The 22,457-nt window shown below is 49.9% G+C and overlaps 2 protein-coding genes across 2 annotated transcripts in view; both read right to left on the reverse strand.

Annotated features, from left to right (window-relative positions):
• Tpo (thyroid peroxidase) overlaps window positions 1-8,016 on the reverse strand; it is a 31,519-nt gene extending 23,503 nt beyond the window's left edge. Inside the window, exons 1-2 of the mRNA XM_048352243.1 lie at window positions 7,923-8,016; window positions 196-280 (exon numbers count right to left, since the gene is read on the reverse strand). Coding sequence (XP_048208200.1) covers window positions 196-280; window positions 7,923-8,016 — 179 coding nt within the window. The remainder of the gene's footprint in view (window positions 1-195; window positions 281-7,922) is intronic.
• Window positions 8,017-17,533: 9,517 nt separating this feature from the next.
• The window catches only part of Sntg2 (syntrophin gamma 2), a 152,909-nt gene continuing 147,985 nt past the window's right edge, over window positions 17,534-22,457 (reverse strand). Inside the window, exons 16-17 of the mRNA XM_048352189.1 lie at window positions 19,379-19,489; window positions 17,534-17,665 (exon numbers count right to left, since the gene is read on the reverse strand). Coding sequence (XP_048208146.1) covers window positions 17,534-17,665; window positions 19,379-19,489 — 243 coding nt within the window. The remainder of the gene's footprint in view (window positions 17,666-19,378; window positions 19,490-22,457) is intronic.

Here is a 22,457-nt window from a genome sequence, read left to right on the forward strand (position 1 = left end):
TGATTAAAAGAACGTTCTTAAAAATTACCAGAATGAGGCAGCCATGTCACAATCGCTCTGTGATTGATAAGAACACCAATCAGTCATGTGACAAAGCCTGCAGATCCCCCCCCACTAGTCATGTGACAGCCTCTGTGCATCCCTCCACTCCAGTCATGTGACAACCTACATGCATACCTCCACCAGTCACATTACCTTGCCATTGTGCTGTAGACGGCATGGTCCACTATGAGCTTGCTTGCTTCCACAATGTCAGTGGCATGGAACATTCCAGTCTTTCCTGTAGAATGCCATACAGCAGAATTCAAACAAACAGTGTGCAATGTGTCCACTCAAGCTCTCTCTACAATTCAGCTAGACATGGCCATGGTCACACAGCCTCTGAGCCAGAAGGCCTGAGAGCAACTGTGTTCAATGGGCTTGTGTCCCCACCAGGACAGTGTAAGGTCCATCCCTGGAAGGCTCCATGCAGATGCCCCCACCTCAATAAGTCTCCACCCGGGCTGGGGATATAGCCTAGTGGCAAGAGTGCCTGCCTCATATACACGAGGCCCTAGGTTCGATTCCCCAGCACCACATATACAGAAAACGGCCAGAAGCGGCGCTGTGGCTCAAGTGGCAGAGTGCTAGCCTTGAGCGGGAAGAAGCCAGGGACAGTGCTCAGGCCCTGAGTCCAAGGCCCAGGACTGGCCAAAAAAAAAAAAAAAAAAAAAAAAAGTCTCCTCCCAGTTACCTGGGTAACCAGCAGACCTGGAGACATTTACCACCCCTTCCCCTGAGGTCACATCCTAATCCACCTGGCCACACCCCCTGCCCCTGCCCTAGATAAGGCAGGGCTGGGTGGGGGTCGTCCCTTCTCTCCCTTCTATCCCTTCTCTCCGGCCACGGATCACCTGGGCCACAGGCCAGCAGTTCCATAATAAACTTTCTCTCCTGCCTGAATACTGAGAGGCGTTATCCTTTACTGGCTACCTACTTTAAAAAACCTAACATATATGGTGCTGTGACTTGGGAAGGGCTTAAGAGTCAGGACAGGCAGAATTCCCATCTATTTTTCTCCTTTTTCTGGGAGTATCCCCAGTCCTCACGGCTTTTTCCTTGAATCGAACTGCTGCGAGACGCCACATGGGACTTTTCACCAACACCATTGCTGGCCTCCACATCTACCTCCACATCCACATCCACACCGCTTGTCTACCCTGGTGAGTGAAACTGCTGCTGCTCCGGTTCTCTGCTGCTCCGTCCACCGCTTCTGCCGCTTCTGCCCGGTAAGCTCTCATCCACTCACCAGGCGCTCCCGCCCGTGCTTTTTGGGTTTTGCATCACAGTCACACCCAAGCCGGGAAACTGCTAGCATGCCTCTTGACAGTGCAATGAGGCCTGCTCGAAATACTCGCTCAGATACAGTTTTTGCCACTGCAATGGTAAATGGCCAGGAGTCACTTATATTTAGGCTCTCTCTCTCTCTCTTTCTCTCTCTCTTCCTTTTTCTCCCTCATCTGCCTGCTTGCTTGCTTACTTTATAAAACTCCAAGTCATACCATCCTGATAATGTACCTTGCTCACAAAGCTGCCTCTTTTCACAGACCTCTGAAACTGAGGCTTGACCACCAATGTGCTTTGTCTGCAAAGATATCTAAAAGTTCTTTTCTGTAGCATTAACCACATGGTGGATATTGGGTTTAACAGGTACCAGCTCAGGTGCCATTATGCCATGCTACATGTTCTCTGTTAGTGTGTCTGTGTCCTCCTGCCACCCCCCTCAAAATGGCATCCCACTGGAGTTTATCAAAATATGGTTTCTCCATTTTGTAATCTGAAAATTTTTGTTTGCTAGCAAAATTATTTTTCTAACCAACCACATGGTTCTAAAATATTGGGCAAAAAATGTCATTTACTATTGGAATTCCAAAAGAGTCTACTGCTGAAATTCATTTTTGCATGCTGTAAAACCTATGTGCACAGTGTGTGTTCCGTGTGTATATCTGTGTAAACGTCATTTATTAGTGAAGTCTCAGAAAAGGGAATTGAAGAAACAGTGTAGGAAGAAGATGGTATGGGTATGTCATAAATTCATACAAGACAAAGATTGTTAAATTGGTGTACAATTGTTGGCTGTGACTTAAACACTGATGTAAAACCAGTATGCCATTCTTTATATGTCCATCTAGCTATATATATGTGCTAAAATTCATCACATATACTGAGTTTTGTCATTGCAGGATTCTGGCAAGTATTTGGTCAATTTGTTGTGCCAAGTCGCAAGACCACCCCCAAGGAGACCACCGAGATTCAGACACTCTGAAATGCAAAAGCAAGGCAAGGCTTTATTTAACGAGCTGCCAACTCGGGCCTCGTCCTACCCACCGACACAGCGGAGGTTAGGAGGAAGCCCCGAGCTGTGATTACACAGGGCTTATAAAGGCAAAGAACAAGGTTACAACAATCAGCTGTGCAAGCAAGATTAGAACACAGGTACAAATCTGATTGGCTCAGGGTTCGATTCTAAAATGGGGTTCACGTGGTGGGGCCTGACTTCAAAGTCTGGCACCTCAAATTCTTGACAAGGTACAGGTAAGCTCTAGTCCCCTTGGTCTCCTTGTTGTTTTAATTGGAAATAAAAAAGGGCTTTTGTGGCAAAGACACCTTGGATTGCAGTTCAAAGCCAGCCCGGGCAGAAAAATCTCTCTCAAACTCCATCAAGCAACTAACCAGAGAAAAGCCAGGCTGGAAGCATGGCTGGAGAGACTTATCTCTAACCAGCCAAATGCTGGAAGTGGAGCTGTGGCTCAAGTGGTAGAGTACTAGCCTCAAGCAGAAGTGCTCAGGGACAGTGCCCAGGCCCTGAGTTCAAACCCCGTGAACGCCAACAGGGGCAAGCCATCCCAGCAACAAGCACTTAGACCCCCTGGGACTCAGCCAATTCCGGGAACAAGGATCATGGAGTGGAGTAAGAGGAAAATGATCACATCCTAAATGGAGTCACTTTATCTTGCCCTTTCAAAGTTAATCAGAGCCGGGGGATCAAGAGATAGTTGCTTGTCTATCTAATGTCCATACCTGAGTATAAGAACTAGCCAAGTCATCCAATTTTTAATTTTGTGCCCTAAACCCTTCCTTTTGCCTATATATATATATTTTTTGTCCAGCCCCTGCCTCATGAGACTTCTTCCAGGCTTCATTCAAGAACTGGCATCTACCACCAAGGGACCCTGCTGCTCGCCTTCTCCAGGAGGGGCCGCATTTCTGCCTTTTACCCCTAATGCCGACGCCCCTTGCCAGCAGGAAGCAGCCAGAGAGATTCTTCGCCCTTTTTCATAACTATTAAAAGGCTGGAATGTAAGGTCTGTCCCTGGAAGGCTCCATGCAGATGCCCCCACCTCATTAAGTCCCCATCCAGTTACCTGGGTAACCAGCAGACCTGGAGGCAGTTACCACCCCTTCCCCTGAGGTCACATCCTAATCCACTTGGCCACACCCCCGCCCCTGCCCAAGATAAGGCAGGGCTGGGTGGGGGTCATCCCTTCTCTCCCTTTTCTCTGGCCATGGATAATCTTGATCACAGGACAGCAGTTCGGTAATAAACTTTCTCTCCTGCCTGAATACCGCGTGGCGTTCTCCTTTACTGGCTGCCTACTTTAAAAACCTAACAGACAGGGTGTGGCAGGAGCCACATACAGAGTGACTGTTGCCACCAGAGGGCTGGAGGCTGATCTGTACCTCACTTCTCAGGTGCTTAAACCATGTCTAGTGACTGTTTTCTTTGTGAACATTTGGTTATCTGTATCCATGATAAACTTCCTAAAATATTTACCTATTTATTAAGTGCATTTAGCAAAGGACATATTCAAACATGACAAAAGTTTCCAGGGAAATCGCTCTCACTCACATTTTACTTTTCCAGCACTGGAAAAATTCAGCCAACCAAGATTCCTTCTCTGAGTGAAAGCCTGAGACTCAAAGCACCAGTGGGGCAGGGGCAGTGCTATGTGCATGGTCACACCTGCAAAGGATCAGCGGGGTAGGGGAGGGTGCTTTGTGCAGGCCTCTCTGGTCACTCTGTGCACAGCCTCTGGTCATTGTGCATGGCCTCTATGGTCACTAGGGTGGCTTTTCCATAACCAGTGCTTCATTGAGAAAATGCATTAGTTATAGAAGGAAATGGAATAGTGTAATGTTTTTGTGCATTGACCTCTCAACAGGAGATTCTGACCTTTATATCTGCTTTTGAAAAATGTATGTTTCAATACATTTGGAATTTGTTGGTACATCATACCCCAGGAAACACATTAGACTAATGAGGAAGTTTAGCAAGAGCATGCTACCCTCTAGCTTCTGTTCATGGTTTTGCCTCTGGAAGATGCAAGGTGATTAGAAGCTGTTGAGAGTGTGGGGCATGTCAGAACATTGGCCTCATCAGAAACGAGGCTCAGCGGTCTCCAGAGTGGGTGCTGCACAGGCAGGAACCCAATCCACTCATGTTCATTCTCTTCTAACTCCCTTCTAAACCTACTGCGGCAGCCGCTCAAAACTGACTCCATGTCTACCTCTGAAGTCAGCTGTGGCACTGTATTTGCCAGGTGGGATGGGTGGCCATTGCTGCCATCTTCCAGCAGGAAAACCATAAGCCTGGGCTCTGGAGTCCGCCTCAGGGACAGCATCACCATGTAGCTGGCACCCTGGCCCTGCCTGGCGCTCTCGCCTGTGCCTGGCGGGGGCCCTGCTTTGTCCTAGGGGTTGCCGTGCTGCTCTCTGTGGAGGCCTTAGCACATCCCAAGGGCCCTGGTGTTCGTTTGCTGACAGTGGCGGTCTCTGCTCCCCTCCAGTCCCCACACCCTCCCCACTGCCGCCTCCTACAAGCATGGCCCTATGTATATCTCTGACTCCTCTGGCCTTTATTTCTTTTCTCATCTCTCCCAAATATCTGTCCTCTTGACATTTGCTCCTGAGCCTCTGTCTCTTTCCCCTGCTTCTGCCTGGGCTCATGGCCTGGAAGGTTTACCTGCAGTCAAGGGTCAGCAAGGATCTCAGCACTATTCTTTCCTCCCTCCTCTCTCTGCCCCCTGACCTGGAGCCAGGTGTCAACACAAAGCTCAGCAGTGCTGTCTCTTTTCCTCCTCTCAGCATCGCGTTTTCTGCCTCTATTGCCTCTGGGCAGGGTTTGTGCTGGGAAGTCTCACTTACTCTTGCTGAGGGTTAGTGCCCCACCAATTCCCCCATCCATCCACTTGCTGTCACCATGGCTGTCCAGACACAGACTGCTGGGCCGAGCCCCTCACTGGAGTGCCAGACCCTATGTCCTTCCTGACGAACATGCTAGACACTTGGCGATGAGACTCAGGACTTTCAGCATCTGACCACACCATTTTTTAAATTTAAAATCCCCAGGTTTGATGCCAGAGTTCTCCCTCACTTTAAGAATACCCTGGATATGTTTATACAGGTAATAGAACTGGGGAAGGGAGAGGGAATACCAAAATCGAGAGACAAAGAACAAAAAGACAAACCATTCAAAAAGCAACACTTACAAAACCATTTGGTGTAAACCAACTGCGCAACTCTTGAGGGGGAGGGGGAAAGGGGGGAGGAGGTAACAAGCAGAACAAGAAATGTACTCACTGCCTTTCATATGAATCTGTAACCCCTCTATATCACAATATTGACAATAATTATATCACAATTATTGACAATAAAGAAAAAAATTCAAAAATTAAAAAGAAATAGTCAACCTCAAGTTCTCAGGTCATCATTATTATTTCCAAGGTCCTTTATCTGACCTATAGACACCGGAAGAAAATGATGAATCTCTCATGGTGCCCTGTGCCTGGAGTCACCTGTGTAGCCCCTCCCCCCACACATAGTGTCCTGGGTGCAGGACACCCCCCCCCACATGATGTCCCTGTGCAGACACCCCCACATGTGGGGGTGCCCGGAGTCCCTGTGGTCTTCTTGTGGGCACCATGTGGTCTCCACAGCCCACCTTTCAGCCGATCACCAAAGGTGAGTTTCACTAAACCACTTGCCATTATTTAAGAAGCAGTGAATTAAATACAAATAATTCAGTAGGATGAAGAGATTTATGTTTCTACTATTCTAGAGAGATGATTTTGTGTTCGTTTCCAGTATTAATATATTTTGATTTGAAGTTAATTTTCACATACTTATTGCTCATTCTCTACTTTCTCTCACTACAAAATATTTTATTAAATATTATTTTTGGATTAAATTTTAAAGAAAACCTTAGACCCTTATATATTATTCTGCTCAAATTTGTCTGAGATACATATTTTAGTGTAGAAAAGTTTCCCTCAGGAAAAGAGAATTCTCATCTATGATTATCTCAAATCTCTGCTGGCATTGGGCAGATTTTAATTATTTCTTGGCTGCATAAAGACACTGAGTTTATCTGTAGTGGAGGAAAGATGCCTTTCCCGCTGCCATCTTAAATTGGTTTTCTGGGGTGTGCAAATTAGATAGGCAAAAGAGAGATAATGAAGACAGAGTGTATTGACACTAAACTCAAAGGAGAGGCTCCAGCTCGGAGAGGTGAAGGGGGAGAACTGGGCCTGCATAGGATTTGAGCCGAAGGGCAGCTCTCGGAGAGGCTCAGGCAGGACAAGGGCTGTGGACAGGCAGAGTGGCAGGCACTGCGATGCTTCACCAGCATGGAGTGTGATGTCAGTTCCCAGGGGCCAGGTGTCCAGGTGGGTGGGCCCAGCACCTCCCGGCAGGGAGTGAAGGTGCGCCCCGCTTCCTGGCAAGCGGAGGCAGAGGAAGGCTTTTCTAGAACTCCTCCTCAGTGCCTTCAGCTCAGGGTCACCTTGTGCCCGTCCTCCTGCTGTGCCGGGAGCTGTGATCCCATTGCTCCCTCTGCACCTCCCCTCCCCAATGTCTGCACTTCCTGCCTGCTCTCTGCCCTGACCAGTCCACTGATGAGGGAACCTCTACAGAGTGTGACCTATCCAGGAACTGAATTCCAGGGCGTCAGGTGACTTAACTAGGGGCCCCCCTGTCACCTGGCGCTATCCTGCATCTTCTGACCTGCTGAAAACTCTGCCCTGATGGGGCCACTGACCCCACCAGTTCCTCTGTCCCCCTGAGCACCCAGAGCACATCCAGAAGCCACCATGCAAGGAAACACAGTGTTTCGGGAAAAAGAAGGAAGCTATCCAGTTCCAAAAGTGTTGATTGAAACAAAGAAAGCCAGCTTCTCCCTGCTCTAAAGTCATACACCACATCAGGCGCCTGAATGTTCTGCTTCACTCTAAGTCCTTAGCTTTCGTTCAGAGCTGTGCTTGGATACTGTTTTAATAGCCCTTGTTTGCCAAAATCCAATGAGCTGGAAAAGAGCCTGCAACCTTCCATTAAAACAAATTCAGCTCACGAAGGTGCTTGCTCCTGGATCTCAGGCTTGCGTAAACATTAGAAGGACAGCGATGCCCACACAGCAGAGGGGTCTAGACGAGCCCCCTCCGGTGGCCCACAGGGGCCTCTGTGCAGCTTGTCCCTCTCATCCCTCACTATCTCCAGGTGTGTCTCTCCTCTCTGTCTTTCTCTTTGCCAAGAAGTTTTAACCATTTATTTTAGTTTATTTTAACCATTATACCTCAGTAAAATGTTAAATATAATTTCACATTGCAGCTCATAATTCCAGAAATTATGCCACTACCATTTAAATTGTGTAGCAAATGAACAAATGTACAATGAATCTTTTCAAATTCTGTTATCATAAGAAAAGTCATTATTTTAAAAAAGAATTATATTTTAACCTTTATAAGCTCAAGAACTACATTTTTTAGCTTTGGAAGTTACAACAGGACTCATGTCTACTGGCTACTAGTAATTACCATTCTGCTTTCTGTTTGACAAGTGTGAAGAATGTCTTTATAAGGGCAAAAGAAAGTATTTTATCTGTTACTCACCCCCAGGAAGTTCTTTGCCTCTCAAGATAAGAGAGAAGAAAAGTCCAGTGCTGGCCATGGCCAGGGCGACAGCCAGGGCTGCAAGCGCCTTCATTTGGAGCTGAAATGACAAGATGTGGGGACACAGAGGACAGCTCGGGGCCTCCTCAGGGCCAGCCGTGGGGACACAGAGGACGGCTCGGGGCCTCCTCAGGGCCAACCATGGGGACACAGAGGACGGCTCGGGGCCTCCTCAGGGCCAGCTGTGGGGACACAGAGGACAGCTCGGGGCCTCCTCAGGGCCAGCCGTGGGGACACAGAGGACGGCTCAGGACCTCCTGAGAATCAGCCGTGGGGACACAGAGGACAGCTTGGGGCCTCCTGAGAATCAGCCGTGGGGACACAGAGGACAGCTTGGGGCCTCCTGAGAATCAGCCGTGGGGACACAGAGGATGGCTCGGGGCCTCCTCAGGGCCAGCCGTGGGGACACAGGGGACGGCTTGGGGCCTCCTCAGGACCAGCCGTGGGGACACAGAGGATGGCTCGGAGCCTCCTCAGGGCCAGCCGTGGGGACACAGAGGACGGCTTGGGGCCTCCTGAGAATCAGCCGTGGGGACACAGAGGACGGCTCGGGGCCTCCTCAGGGCCAGCCGTGGGGACACAGAGGACGGCTCGGGGCCTCCTCAGGGCCAGCCGTGGGGACACAGAGGACGGCTCGGGGCCTCCTCAGGGCCAGCCGTGGGGACACAGAGGACGGCTCGGGGCCTCCTCAGGGCCAGCCGTGGGGACACAGAGGACAGCCCCGTGCTTCTTTGGGGTCAGCTGTGGGGACACGGAGGATAGCCCCCTCCTCTTGGGGCCAACCACACAGCTTCCAGCCTTGCCAGGAGTGGCTGCATCCTCAGCTCAGCGCCGTGTATCTCTGCTAACTCCAAACACCCTATCTCACCAGAAAGATGTAAAATTGGCCTGGAGAGCCCATCGGGCCATAGTGCCTTGGTTTTCCTAAGGACAGATGTATCTTACATGGCAGCTTGAGTCCTCCCAAAGCTCAGTAGTGACCTACTTTAACCCATGGTTATGTTAGGCAGTGTAAAATTATTGAGAATGATTACTGGACTAAAATCTACTTTCTCTAGTATACCTATGTGGAACAAATCACTAATACTACTAAGTTCTGAGCATTTATGAGAGTAGTAATAAAATCCTCAATGCCTACTGAATTTCATAGGGTAATTTAGAATTAAGAGTTGTTAAGGCAGAACATAAATCCAAAGTCATTACCTTCTAGTTTCTAATCTTAGATTTCCGTACCTGTTTATGAACTTCTGACATTGTTAACCAGAATGTCCTCAGGGAGACAGCCTGGTGAACCATGGCTACCCAGTGATTAGACCTGCCCTAACCCAGTTGAGACTAGCACAGCCAAGAGCAGCACACCAGAGACCAGAACACCCCAAAACAGTGAAGCCAAGAGTAGCACAGGGGAGACCCAGTACACCCAAGACCAGTATACTCAAGACCAATACACCCGAGACCCAGCACACCCTAGACCTAGCATACCTGAGAATAGCACAATTGAGACCCAGCACACCTGAGACTGGCCAAGATAAGACCAACACCCCCAAGATTCAGCACACCCAAGACCCAGAACACCTGAGACCAGTACACCACGTCCCAACACACCCAAAACCAGTACACCCGAGACTCAGCACACCCGAAATCAGCACACCCAAGAATAGCCCAGCTGAGACCAGCACACATGAGACCCAGCATACCCAAGACCAGCACACCCAAGAACAGTATAGCTGAGACCCAACATCTGAGTGTATTAACAGGCAATCACTTATCCATCAGTTTTGATGGGAAAAGCTCCCCACATTTGGTCCCCATATTACTTCTAATGATCATTTCCTCTTACAATATGGGAAACATGTTAAGTTTTACCCGCAGGCTTTTCTCTTCTCAGGCAAGGAGGACAATGCGTGAAGCTGGTAGAATTGTGTTTGGTAAGTTCTGTGGTGGATTGCCTTCTGAGGACTTAGCACCACTATATAAATGGATGGTATGCTCTTGTGCCTGCTGGAGCAGTGGGGAGGGCGTGGCTTCCCTCCCTCTGGCAGGGAGCGTGCACCAGCACTGTGCTTGTGCCAGCTCCAGTGCACCTGTCTGCTCAACATCAAGGCATCACACCAGTGAGGGCCTTACCAGCCCAGCTTCTTTCTGTCCATGTGAGCTAGAAAGAAACTCCATGTACTTCTTGAGAAAGAAGGAGCCCATTGCAACAGACCCCACTTAACATTTTCCACTTTCATCTCAACTTCTCCAAGTTAAATTCTGCATGACAAAGGGGACACTCCCAGCTGAACTGGGAGCTATTCCAGTATGAGGTGGTGCCCAATGGCCCCCTTGGACCACCACTGTCCTTAGGCCTGAAAGGAGAACGGAATGTGCTCTCCCATTTGTGAGGGCTGAATAATTACCTGCCCTCATGTAGGCTGTGCTCCCTGGCTGCCTAGCCACGTCCTCATCCCCCTGTGGGCCTCCCTGAAGCTCCATGGATGTAGAGCCAAAAGGCACAAGATGCTATCCACGATGATGATGATGGGCAGACCCGTGGGCATCTTCCACGATCATCCTCCTCTTCATTCGGCCTCTTCCTGTTTTCAACTTATCAAACACATCAGAACCTTCTCTAGGGAAGTGGAGGAAAGGAAGAGAGTGTGTTGCTGGCTGGAGCACCATGCGGGGTGGAGCACCATGTAGGATGGAGGGCATAATACCCAGGCAAATCAGTCCTTCATACTCTCTCAGGACAGAGCGAAAAAGATGCAACCTATCTTGGTGAGTAATTCATGACTGCGTACTGTTATCCATCCCAGATGAATGTCAACTGCTTTTGTTTTTGCTTCCTGGTGGAAAGTGATGCATTCACCAGACCAGTGCGTATCTGTACTTCAAAGACTTGTGGCTGTTACTAGACCAAGTTGGACAAAGCAGTTGTGATGAGAGCCATCATTTGGTTGATTTCAATAGCCGTGCGGGGTGGGGAATTTGCTGGAGTACCTCCTACTCATCCATGACAGTGGCTGTGTAAATACCATCAGAAGACTGCAAGTCCCTGGCTATGAAAGCCATGTCAGAGTTGGAACCACCAGACCTCTGGGCAGATCCTATACAGCACTGAGACATTTCTTAACATTGAACCAGTGTCTGAGCCCCTTGGTCAGTGCTACTGAAGGTGGTGAGAGGCACACCTCCCTCCAGCTTCTAGGAACACCCAAGCTTTTCACCTTAGTTTCTTGATGAAGTAGCTGACATGATGCCATTTGTAAGTCTGCTCACCAGTCCCAGGGCACGGAAGCAGCTAAGTGTCTGAATAGAAGCATGCACCGCTCCCTGAGGGTTTGTGCAGACACCGCTGCAGCTTCCTCGGGCACATGGGGTGGCATCCTCGAGTGGAAATGAGGGAGCATGGTGGAGTCCACTGGCCAAGGTGGGGAGCTGCTTGGGCCTCATAATAGGGGCTGATTTATAGGTGGTGAAGTAACTGCCATCATGATCTGACAGTTGTGACTCTGATCACTGATTAATTTAAATGGCTTTCTAGGTTATACACTCCCACATAACCTCGGGTGCCAACCAGCTGCCCAGAAGTCCAGTGAGCTCTGATTTCTGCGCAGGATGTCTTGTGATTGACGTCAGAGACTCAAGTGGTGTGTGCACCTTGTCTGCCACTCAGTGGGGTGTGAGGAACACTTCATTCCTCTCAGAGCTTTCTAGTCATTTCCCAATCAGGCGTGATACGCCATCCAGAAGGCCTCTAGGCCCGGCACCCACCAGAAGAACGGCAAGCCCAGACCCGGTTCTGTGCCTTTGGGCAGCAGTCTTTGAAATTCTAACACAATGTGTCCTCACAGTGCCATCCAAAGAAGAGAGTTCAGAAGACGGTCCTTCACCTATGCCAGAGAGAAGGTGACAGAGCCATTCATTTATTCCTTCCTTTTTAAAGTTATCTTTTTCACATTTTAAATTGTCATTGATTAGGTGTACAAGGCAGTCTCACTCTGACATAACATATATGTGTGCAATATTCCTTGATCAGCCCTTACCACTTCCATAGTTCTCCCTGTGTTCCCTTCTCCTCCCCAAACCAACTGCAACCAGCTTCCTTGTTCCACTTACCCTAATTAACTCCTCCTTTTGCCCTCCTCCCTCCCACAGGCACTCACACCCAGGAGGATCTGGCTCACCTTCCTGTCATTCACTGTCATAAGGGCAGCTACGCGTTCCTCAAGCAGTCCCCATGGTGTTTCATGCATGCACACACTGTGCACACAGTCAGACCAGTGTTCACTTCCCCTCACCCCTGCCCTGGCCCCTCCTTCTTGGCAGCTTTCAATGAGTTCCGCTCACGATCTCCACTCCTAGATGTATTTCAGTATTGTTCACACTGTATCACTCATAATTTTAGTGGATTTAGATTGCTATGAGGAGTAACAGAAATAATAGTGACTGTGAGAGAACCCGTGCTCACCTGCCCTGCAAAACACTGTAAACCCAGCTTTATGTCTGCACTAAGACTGGTGCTCAGCACGGTGAGAACAAACAACAGCACAACTATTCTGGAATGCCCAAACCTCCAGCCACCGGCAGAGCCACACCTAGAGAGCCACACCTAGAGAAAGGTGTGAGTGGAGAGACGGGTAAAGCAAAAAATAAACCGACCATTGTGAACATGGAAGCCAAGAAGACACCTTAGCCTTTGTTAAGATGATAAATGGTGTTATGTGAAGTGAAACAAGTGGGTATGAAGGCGAGATGGCTGCAGCCTGCTCGTGGGAGTTGTGGACTGTGTGGACACGGAGGCCTGAGACCGTGGGAGCCGTGGACTGTGGGGACATGGAGGCCTGAGACTGCTCATGGAGGTGTGGACTCCATGGGCACAGAGGCCTGAGCCCGCTAGTGGGAGGTGTGGACTCTGTGGGCACAGAAGCCTGAGCCCGCTCAAGGGAGGTGTGGACTCCGTGGGCACAGAGGCCTGAGCCCACTCGTGGGACATGTGGACTATGTGGACATGGAGGCCTGAGCCCGCTCGTGGGAGGTGTGGACTGTGTGGACATGGAGGCCTGAGCCCACTCGTGGGAGGTATGGACTGTGTGGATATGGAGGCCTGAGCCCACTCGTGGGAGGTGTGGACTGTGTGGACAGAGAGGCCTGAGCCCGTTCGTGGGAGGTGTGGACTGTGTGGACATGGAGGCCTGAGCCCACTCGTGGGAGGTGTGGACTGTGTGGACATGGAGGCCTGAGCACACTCGTGGGAGGTGTGGACTGTGTGGATATGGAGGCCTGAGCCCGCTCGTAGGAGGTGTGGACTGTGTGGACAGAGAGGCCTGAGCCCGTTCATGGGAGGTGTGGACTGTGTGGACACGGAGGCCTGAGCCTGTTCGTGGGAGGTGTGGACTGTGTGGATATGGAGGCCTGAGCCTGTTCATGGGAGGTGTGGACTGTGTGGATATGGAGGCCTGAGCCCGCTCGTGGGAGGTGTGGACTGTGTGGACATGGAGGCCTGAGCCTGTTCGTGGGAGGTGTGGACTGTGTGGACACGGAGGCCTGAGCCCGCTCGTGGGAGGTGTGGACTGTGTGGATATGGAGGCCTGAGCCCACTTGTGGGAGGTGTGGACTGTGTGGACATGGAGGCCTGAGCTTGTTTGTGGGAGGCGTGGACTCTGTGGACACTGAGGCCTGAGCCTACTTGTGGGAGGCGTGGACTCTGTGGGCTTGGAGGCTGGTCGTGGTTGCTGGGCTGGGGGAGAGAGACGAGGGATGTTGTTAGGGGACAGAGTGTCAGCGTGAGTTGGTGAGGGGAATTGTGTGGTAGGTGGTGAAGTGGCTCTGCTGGGTGCCTGTGCTGATGACATGGAGCTACTGGACTGAAAATAGGGCAACAAGTTCAATGTAGTGCAGGCCAGCAATCATGGCCTCCGCTTCTTCCCTCCCACTCTTTCTCACCCTGTCCAGTCTGGCTTTCCTCCCTATTTCCAGTGCCAAAGTTATGTCATAACCCACACTTAAGCTTGTTTTCAGCAAATTTGACATCCACATGGTCTTGGCTCTACACTCTCTTGATTTCCCCTACCCTTGTGTCTTTGGAGTCTCCTCGGCTAGTGTCCTTACTCCCCGGCATAGCTGCTGTGTCTGTTTCCCCATAGTCCCTCTGTGTCCCAGTCCCACCCTGACTCAGGGATTTAAATGTTGCTTGTGCGGACACACAGGGAGCACTCAGAGACCTGGGACTTCCCAGCATGAGAACTATTCAGAGGCTCAGGAGGCGAAGGGCCCGGCTCTTGCTGTTGATGGAATCTACTTGAAAATGGTTGAAGAAATGCAGTGTTTTCTTTTCACTCCACCTCTGTGTTCCAGGACAAGCCATTCCTTTTAAGAACATTTCTCAGGCACAGATCACTGGCTTTCCACGGGCACACTGTGTGGGTGTGGTGGAGAAAACCACAGCCTTTGTGGCTGCTCAGAGGGCCATGTCTTCCATGCTCCTCACAGACTAGAGGAAGGACACATGGGGCTCATTCCCAGTGGAGGCAGAGGGCAGAGGGCACATGGACTTGACCAGGCAGTGTGTGGATGTGTAGGAACGTCACATAAATTTCACCCATGTACAGTTAATATGCATTAGTAAAGATAATCAGGAAGAGAGGAGCAGTCCTTACCTGTCCATGGAAGGTAAGTTGTGTAGACACTCACGTGTGTCTGGTGCTTCAGCACTTCCCAGAATCTATGGGTGCCCCAGCATCTCCACGCTGGTGTCTCCACGGAAGGAAGGGATGAGCCGGGCCAGGCCATGTTGGCCAGGCCGCTGCTCCCATCCAGCCCTAGCACCCACGCGCAGGTGGCCTGCATGATTTGGTGACTTCACTGCCGTGTGTTCGATTGTGCCTGCACCCTGCACCCAGGAGAGCTGTGAGCAGCAGGGGTGGCCACAAAGATGCTCAGCTGAGATTTCCACAAATGGCAGCTGCAGAGATCAAAGATGGTCTGATTTCTGCCAAGATATAAGACTGCAAAACATAGTTAACTGCCTATTATCTCAAATAAAAGTGACCTCTGGCTTGTGCCTGTCCCAAAGGGCCTGGGGGAGCTGATGTCAAGGTGGATTCCTGGAATGGTGACCCAGGGCTGAGACCTTCACGCCAAGTGCTCTGCAAGGGCCAGGCATGTGCCTGGAGGCTGGGGCCTTGCCCGGGGGCACAGTGTTTGTGGGTCGATGCCAGTGGTCTCTACAAGAGCTGGCGGGGGGGGGGGCGTAACCTCACCATCGGCTTTGTTCTTAGAAGAAAACGTTTGATGTTTTTAAGTTAAAAAATACTGCATCCTTCAGAAGGAATTGTACATTTGTACAAACTATGAAAATAAAGTTTAGCGTAAGATTTCCTCAGAAATAAGTGAGCCAGACCCAAAGAAACATGGACTCTATGGTCTCCCTTATTGGGAATAATTAGTACAGGTTTAGGCAAGTCATAGCAGAGCATCACAAGGCCCAATAGCTATACCCTTATGAACACATAAGATGATGCTAAGTGAAATGAACTCCATGTTATGGAAACAATTGTTATATCACAGTTGTAACTACTTTCAACGTCCTATATGTATCTGTAGCTTCTAATATTGATGATGTTCTTGTATCACATTCCTGTGGTTGTACCTACACTATCTCTGTAATCTTATCTGAGTATATTGGAAACCGTGTTTACTGGTATTGGAAGTAGGAAATTCAAACGGAATACCAAATTTGAGAGACACAGGGTAAAAAAAGAGAAACAACTACAAAAGCAATACTTGCAAAACTGTTTGGTGTAAGTGAACTGAACACCTCGGGGGGGGGGAGGGAAAGGAGGGGGAGGGGAGGGAGGGGGGTATGAGGGACAAGGTAACAAACAGGACAAGAAATGTATCCAATGCCTAACGTATGAAACTGTAACCTTTCTGTACATCAGTTTGATAATAAAAATTTGAAAAAAAAAGAAATGACTGTCTTTGTTGCTATCTAGTAAGTGCTTATTTTGAAACTTTTTTCTTCATAAAAAGGAAATTTAAAAAGTCTCCATTTTCCCTGCTCTTGTGCAGAATGTCCTCTCTGTATTAGTGGGATCTTGCGTTTTGCATAAGAGGAACATGAGAACCTGGAGAGGTGAGTGTCGACACCAGAAGTCACGTGGAGAGTGTCTGCTGCAAGAAAGCTGGGGAAAGGAGATTCTAATTTTATGTCTCCTGGGCACACAGTTCACAGGCTGGAGCATTGGGAGGGAGGTGGAGGCAGTGGAAAGTTGAGGGTGGTGGGGAGGTGGGGTAGTGGGGTTGGAGGAGGTGGGGGGCAGCTCTGGGAGGTAGGGGGACATTGGGAGGTGGGGTAGTGGGGTTGGAGGAGGTGGGGGCAGCTCTGGGAGGTAGGGGGACATTGGGAGGTGGGGAGGTGAGGTTGGAGGAGGTGGGGGGCAGCTCTGGGAGGTAGGGGGACATTGGGAGGTGGGGAGGTGAGGTTGGAGGAGGTGGGGGCAGCTCTGGGAGGTAGGGGGACATTGGGAGGTGGGAAGGTGGGGTTGGGGGAGGTGGGGGGCAGCTCTGGGAGGTAGGGGGACATTGGGAGGTGAGGGTGGGGGGGAGTTGAGGGGGTGGGGCTGGGGGACATGGAGGGGCACTGGGAGGTGGGGGGCAGCTCTGGGAGGTAGGGGGACATTGGGAGGTGAGGGTGGGGGGGAGTTGAGGGAGGTGGGGCTGGGGGACATGGAGGGGCACTGGGAGGTGGGGGGGGCAGCTCTGGGAGGTGGGGCAGTGGGCCCTGGCTGAGGACATGTCACCAGGAGCAGCAGCAGGTGCCCGCCAGCCGCACAGCTGCTGCTGCAGGGCATCTCCAAGCTTTCTTAGTCCTGCACTTCTGCCGGGTGGCTGAGGCTCTCCTGTACTCCTTACAACCCGAGAACATGGTCTTGCCACAGCTTGTATTTCTGAAAGAAACCTCAAGAACTCCAATAAATTACCTTTAATAGCAAAACTAGAAACTGTCTGTGCTTACAAATCCTAAATGATGTGAGGAAAAAAGGAAATCAAAGTACAAGTTATATGTGACAAACTAGTTAAAAACAGAAGCCATATTTAAATTACATAGAATTCACTTAGGAAAGGATTAATATATAGATACTTGGTATTAAGCTTGAAGAGTTAAAAGGGATTTCCTCCTTCGCTAGGTGGTGTCTCAGCCCTTGCTTCTCCCACGTCTGGCCGGGCAATGGGGCCTCCCCTCATCCTCCAGGACAGAGCAGAGGTGTACTGGCAACACCTGAATCACAGTTGACAATAATAAGCTCCGACTTTGCCAGCATGGGCAGCGGAGTGTGTGTGCAGTGCCAGCAGGAATGGGCCCTCCGGGACCTGCGTCCCGTCCCAGTAGTTCAGGGTGTAACAGCACCCCCAGCCCCTGTCAGAATCAACAACCAGGCCATCTGTGAAACTAGTGACGTCTTTATTGGTATAACAACTAGAGGCCCCTTATAAAATCACACAACGGTGCAATATTGTGCAGGAAAGAGTCATTTCTTAAGAAAATAGTTCATTGGCGGTGCTCAGCTGCTACAGGCATATCTCCGAGCAACCCTCTGGCTTTCCATGAACACGGGGTCCAGGGAGGCCACCTTGGCAGCCAGGAAGGAGTGGACACAGTGCAGCACTGCTGTCAAGTCCTGGAACTCCAGCTCCTAGGGAGAAAGGAGGCATGGCAGCTGTTACCGGGAAAGGGCAGAGAGAGCGTGGAATAAGTTCTGTACCTTGAGAATGGCAGCAAAATGTCTCCCAGAAGTTCAGATCCATGTAAGACAAGGTTAAATTCAGGAGTCAGAGCAAGCTGGTCATACAGCGATGTCCATGTACTGCCTTTCTGTATGGACACCCTGGCAGAGGTGGCGAGCGTGTGGTGGGTACCTCTCATGGAAAATGTGGGTGTGACTCTAGTTCTATTGTTTCCCTGATCACAGTCATGTCCATGGTCATACCTGTGTCTCCTGATGATCACAATCATGTTCCCCTTCTTGCCTGTGTCTCTGGATCACAATCATGTCCCTGGTCATGCCCATGTCCCCTTGTCATGCCCATGGGCAGAGTAGAGAGGACAGGGCACTATAAGAATTGTGAGGGATCAGAGTTGGGCTGAAGGACCAGAGTTGGGGTGCAGATCTGTGTTCATGTATCACAGAACTAGCTCCAGGCACTTGAAATTTCACACAATCTTCCAAACCAAGATCCACATAGCATTTACCTAATCATTTAGCATTGTGAGTCTGCTATCTATCACTGGAATTCAGTAACTTTCGGGGACTTTCTCTTCCCACCAACTAGAATGGAAAACTTACTGCATGTAGTCAAAGCACCACAGACACTGTACCGCTGAACAGTGTCATGCTTCCAAAGCGTGTCCTCAAATGAACATGACACAGTTCAAAACATTCGGTTTCTAATAGATAATAAGCCCCACTCTTTTTTATTAACATAGCCACAGAACAGGTTGGCTGATTAATAAAAAATAAAATGTAACAACTCAAATTAGATGTTAAGTGAGCAGCTAGCCACCCTGGAAGCTGGTATCTGGGGCGCCCGGACATCACACAAACCCTGAGGACCCCAGGACTGCTGGTCCTCAGGCTTGGATGCTGAAGGAGAGAGGCTGCGGGACACTGCCAGTTTCCTCACCAAACAAGGCACCCAACAAAATGAAAAGACCAGAGGGAAGGAAGTGCTAACTGTACCTGTGATAGCCATAGCAATGCAAGGAAAATTTGAAGGTACTTAAAAAGTTCTTCCCTCCTAAACATATTTGATTGAGCTCAACAAAAGTGTGTGTCAGTTTTCCTCAAGCATTCTCATTCAGCAGTTTCATGTGTCATTGATAATTTCATCAGAACCCAATTCATGCCAACAACAAGCATCCTGTTTCCAATTACATGCTCATGGCCTCCTGTTTCCAAACTTACTTTTCATTGTACTAAATTTACACTTTGCTTACTTTTAGATTCTATTTAAGTTGGTTTGATGATGATGACACATTGAGTAAAAGCATTCACTACACAGTATCTATTGCGGTGAATATGTCAGAACTGAGGCTCACTTTTAACACTACAGATATTCATCACATACATAACATGGTTTGCAAAACACTCCTAAAGTTTTAGTTCTGTCATATTTTAACTAGTGTCTTCCTGAAATTATCTACTAAGAAACTTGTAGTTTTCAGTAGAACCAAATACGTTTCACAGATCCCAATTTCAAGATTTTAAGTTCCCAGTAGCAAGCCTGGGTCTTAGCAGCAGGATCCACACTTCCCCACCAACAAAGCCCCTTCATGGGTGGACATTTTAACTAGCCAACCGTGTATGTGTTACTGTGCATTCACCATGTGCCCGACCACCAGCCCTTACCTTCATCTCAATTTGTTTGGTGTCCAGATTCTGGAACAGCAGTTTTACTCGAGTTTTCCCATCATCTGAGGACCCCTTGAGTTGGGAGAACTTGAATCTCCAGAGTACATTCTGCAAAGGGGTGAAATTAATTAGTGATTTATGAGCGAGAGCTCATTTGCTGCTTAATTAACATCTGTTAATAAGTTGAACAGCCTATTCAGATAAATTCTGCCATTTGCTAATGGTCCTGTCTACCTGCAGGCTTGACAGGGCCTCTGTCTGCTTCTTTTCCATGCTACCATCTGATCCTCATGCCCATCCAGCCTCTCCTCCCTCTCCCATGCTGAGTCCCTCAGGGTACCACCGTTTCCCGAGTCCTTGCCCCGCTTGTGTCTTCTTGGGTTTCCTATTCTAAGACGGAAGGCTTCCTAAGAGTCCCTTTCCTTTTTCTATATGGAGAAATGCAACTACCACCTTCAACTCTTCCTCCTCTTCCTTCTCCTCATCTCCCTCCTCTTCTTCCTACCTTTCCTTTTCCTTCTTCCCCTCCTCTTTCTTTTCCTCCTTCTCATCTTCCTTCTCCCCTCCTCTTCCTCCTCTTCCCGTCCTCTTCCTCTTCCTCTCCTACCTCTTCCCCCGCCTTCTCCTCCCTCTCCTCTTCCTCCTTCCCCTACTCCTCCTCTTCTTCCTCCTTCTCCCCACTTCTCCTCCTCCTCCTCTGGAAAGGCCTGTAGGAGACACAGGCTAGAGTCCAGACAGGCCAGAAAGAAACCTCTGTCTCAGCCATGGCCCCCATGTGTGGCTACCTGCCATCTCTCAGCTGTAGATTCCTGAGAACCAACGTGGAAAACGTGGGCACTGCTGCCTTTTCATTCTGCTGTAAAACTACTCAGTGTTCACTAAGGTACTTCACAGATGAGATGTGCTCTACAGATTCCTAACACAAAAAAAGGAGGCTGCAGCTCTCATGGTGTGGTAGCTGTCTTCCACTGTCTTTAATTATATATAATTTATTAAGTTAAATTTTATCTACCCACAAAATTCCAATAGGAAACAACAATTACTTATTTTTTCAGCAAGAGGTATAGGTTAAAGTTCTATTAAACACACTTGTTTGAATAATGAATGTATTTTTTTCATGGAGGACAAGCATGGGGACAGGGAGTCCCCAGAGTGCACACTGTCACCTGATGCTGCCCAACACCAGCTCTCCCTGTCACCAGACACTGCCCAACACCAGCTCTCCCTGTCATCCCATGCTGCCCAGCACCAGCTGTCCCTGTCACCCAATGCTGCCCAACACCAGCTCTCCCTGTCACTTGATACTGCCCAACACCAGCTCTCCCTGTCACCTCATGCTGCCCAACACCAGCTCTCCCTGTCACCTCATGCTGCCCAACACCAGCTCTCCCTGTCACCTGACGCTGCCCAACACCAGCTCTCCCTGTCACTCGATGCTGCCCAACACCAGCTCTCCCTGTCACCAGATGCTGCCCAACACCAGCTCTCCCTGTCACCCCTTGCTGCCTAACACCAGCTCTCCCTGTCAACTGATGCTGCCCAACACCAGCTCTCCCTGTCACCTCATGCTGCCCAGCACCAGCTGTCCCTGTCACCCGATGCTGCCCAACACCAGCTCTCCCTGTCACCTCATGCTGCCCAACACCAGCTGTCCCTGTCAACTGATGCTGCCCAACACCAGCTGTCCCTGTCACCCGATGCTGCCCAGCACCAGCTGTCCCTGTCACCCGATGCTGCCCAACACCAGCTCTCCCTGTCACCTCATGCTGTCCAACACCAGCTGTCCCTGTCACCTGATGCTGCCCAACACCAGCTGTCCCTGTCACCTGATGCTGCCCAACACCAGCTCTCCCTGTCACCCGATGCTGCCTCCTTTACTCATGTCCACATAAGCTCAGGGCTTTCTACACTGAATTTGGGTGATGGATGGACTCTTCCAAGTGCACAAAGCATCAAAGCCATGTTTCCTCTGGATCACTAGGAGCCCATGGGCCTCTAGCCTCGCCCCTTCTCAGTGAGGAAGCAGAGCCTTGGCCTACTTAGGCATGGGGCCCCTTCAGAATGGGGATTGCATTTAGCACAAAATCAGTAATATCATGGCATAGCCCTCGTTTGGGGTGATGTAATACAAGAGCTTTTATCCACATCGAGCTTTGGAACATGTCAGAAGACGTCCAGATGCACTTGGAGAACCTGAGCCATGTGTGCTAGGCATGTGCATGCAACCACTCAGGAGGTACCTGCTTCCCAGAGCTCCCCAGAGGGGAGGGGCCTTTGTCATTTTTCTCTGGGAAGGAACTTGCTATCCCAGGGCAGTATAATGTCTAGACTCTGAGCCCTTCTTTAAGCAGGATTGGGTCCTGCAAGCTGGAAGGCGTGGCTGTCCTCTCGCCCAGTGCTGCAGGCTGGATGACTCATTGCAGCAAGGGAAAACCCTTGCTTAAAACCTCGGGAGACAAATCCGGGTGGGAGGTGGGCTTCTCATAGGAGCTCCAAGGCAGAAGGGAGGCCTGGCTTTAAGTTTTCAATCTGGAAAGCTAGAAACCATTTTCCCATGGTTTTGGTGGGCAAAGGTAGATTTCCAGCTACGTGTGTTCCATGGAACACGTAGACGTACATACAGTCTCATGACTCAGCACTGGTTGGCACTATGGCATCAGCTCAGTGTGGCACTCAGAGGGTGCTCACTCCACACCACATGTGGACCTGGTGGATGGGGGACTGCACCCCGGTGCTGCAAGCCAGGAACCTCCAAATGAAGCCCAAGGGACTGCCTGGAGACAAGGCTCGCATTGTGCAATGCCCACAGAGAGTTGGTTAAAAAGAAAGTTCTTTGTTGGGCTTAGTCTTTATTACACACTCCTGGTTGGCCTTTAGGAGAAAAAAGGCAGGAATCGGACTTGCCCAGCTCCTTAAACTCTTCACTTTCTCTGTGCTGTCAGCCTGAGTACAATGAAGGTGACCAGTCTTTCCTTGGCCTGCTCCACCTGTTTGTTGTTCCTCTCAAGCTTCTGTTTCATCTTGACAGAAACAGGACACTAGTTAAGTGTCAACTGCAAGACAGCAAAAGAAAGGG

This window comes from Perognathus longimembris, chromosome 8 (assembly GCF_023159225.1).
Source record: "Perognathus longimembris pacificus isolate PPM17 chromosome 8, ASM2315922v1, whole genome shotgun sequence".
Taxonomy (NCBI): Eukaryota; Metazoa; Chordata; class Mammalia; order Rodentia; family Heteromyidae; genus Perognathus; species Perognathus longimembris.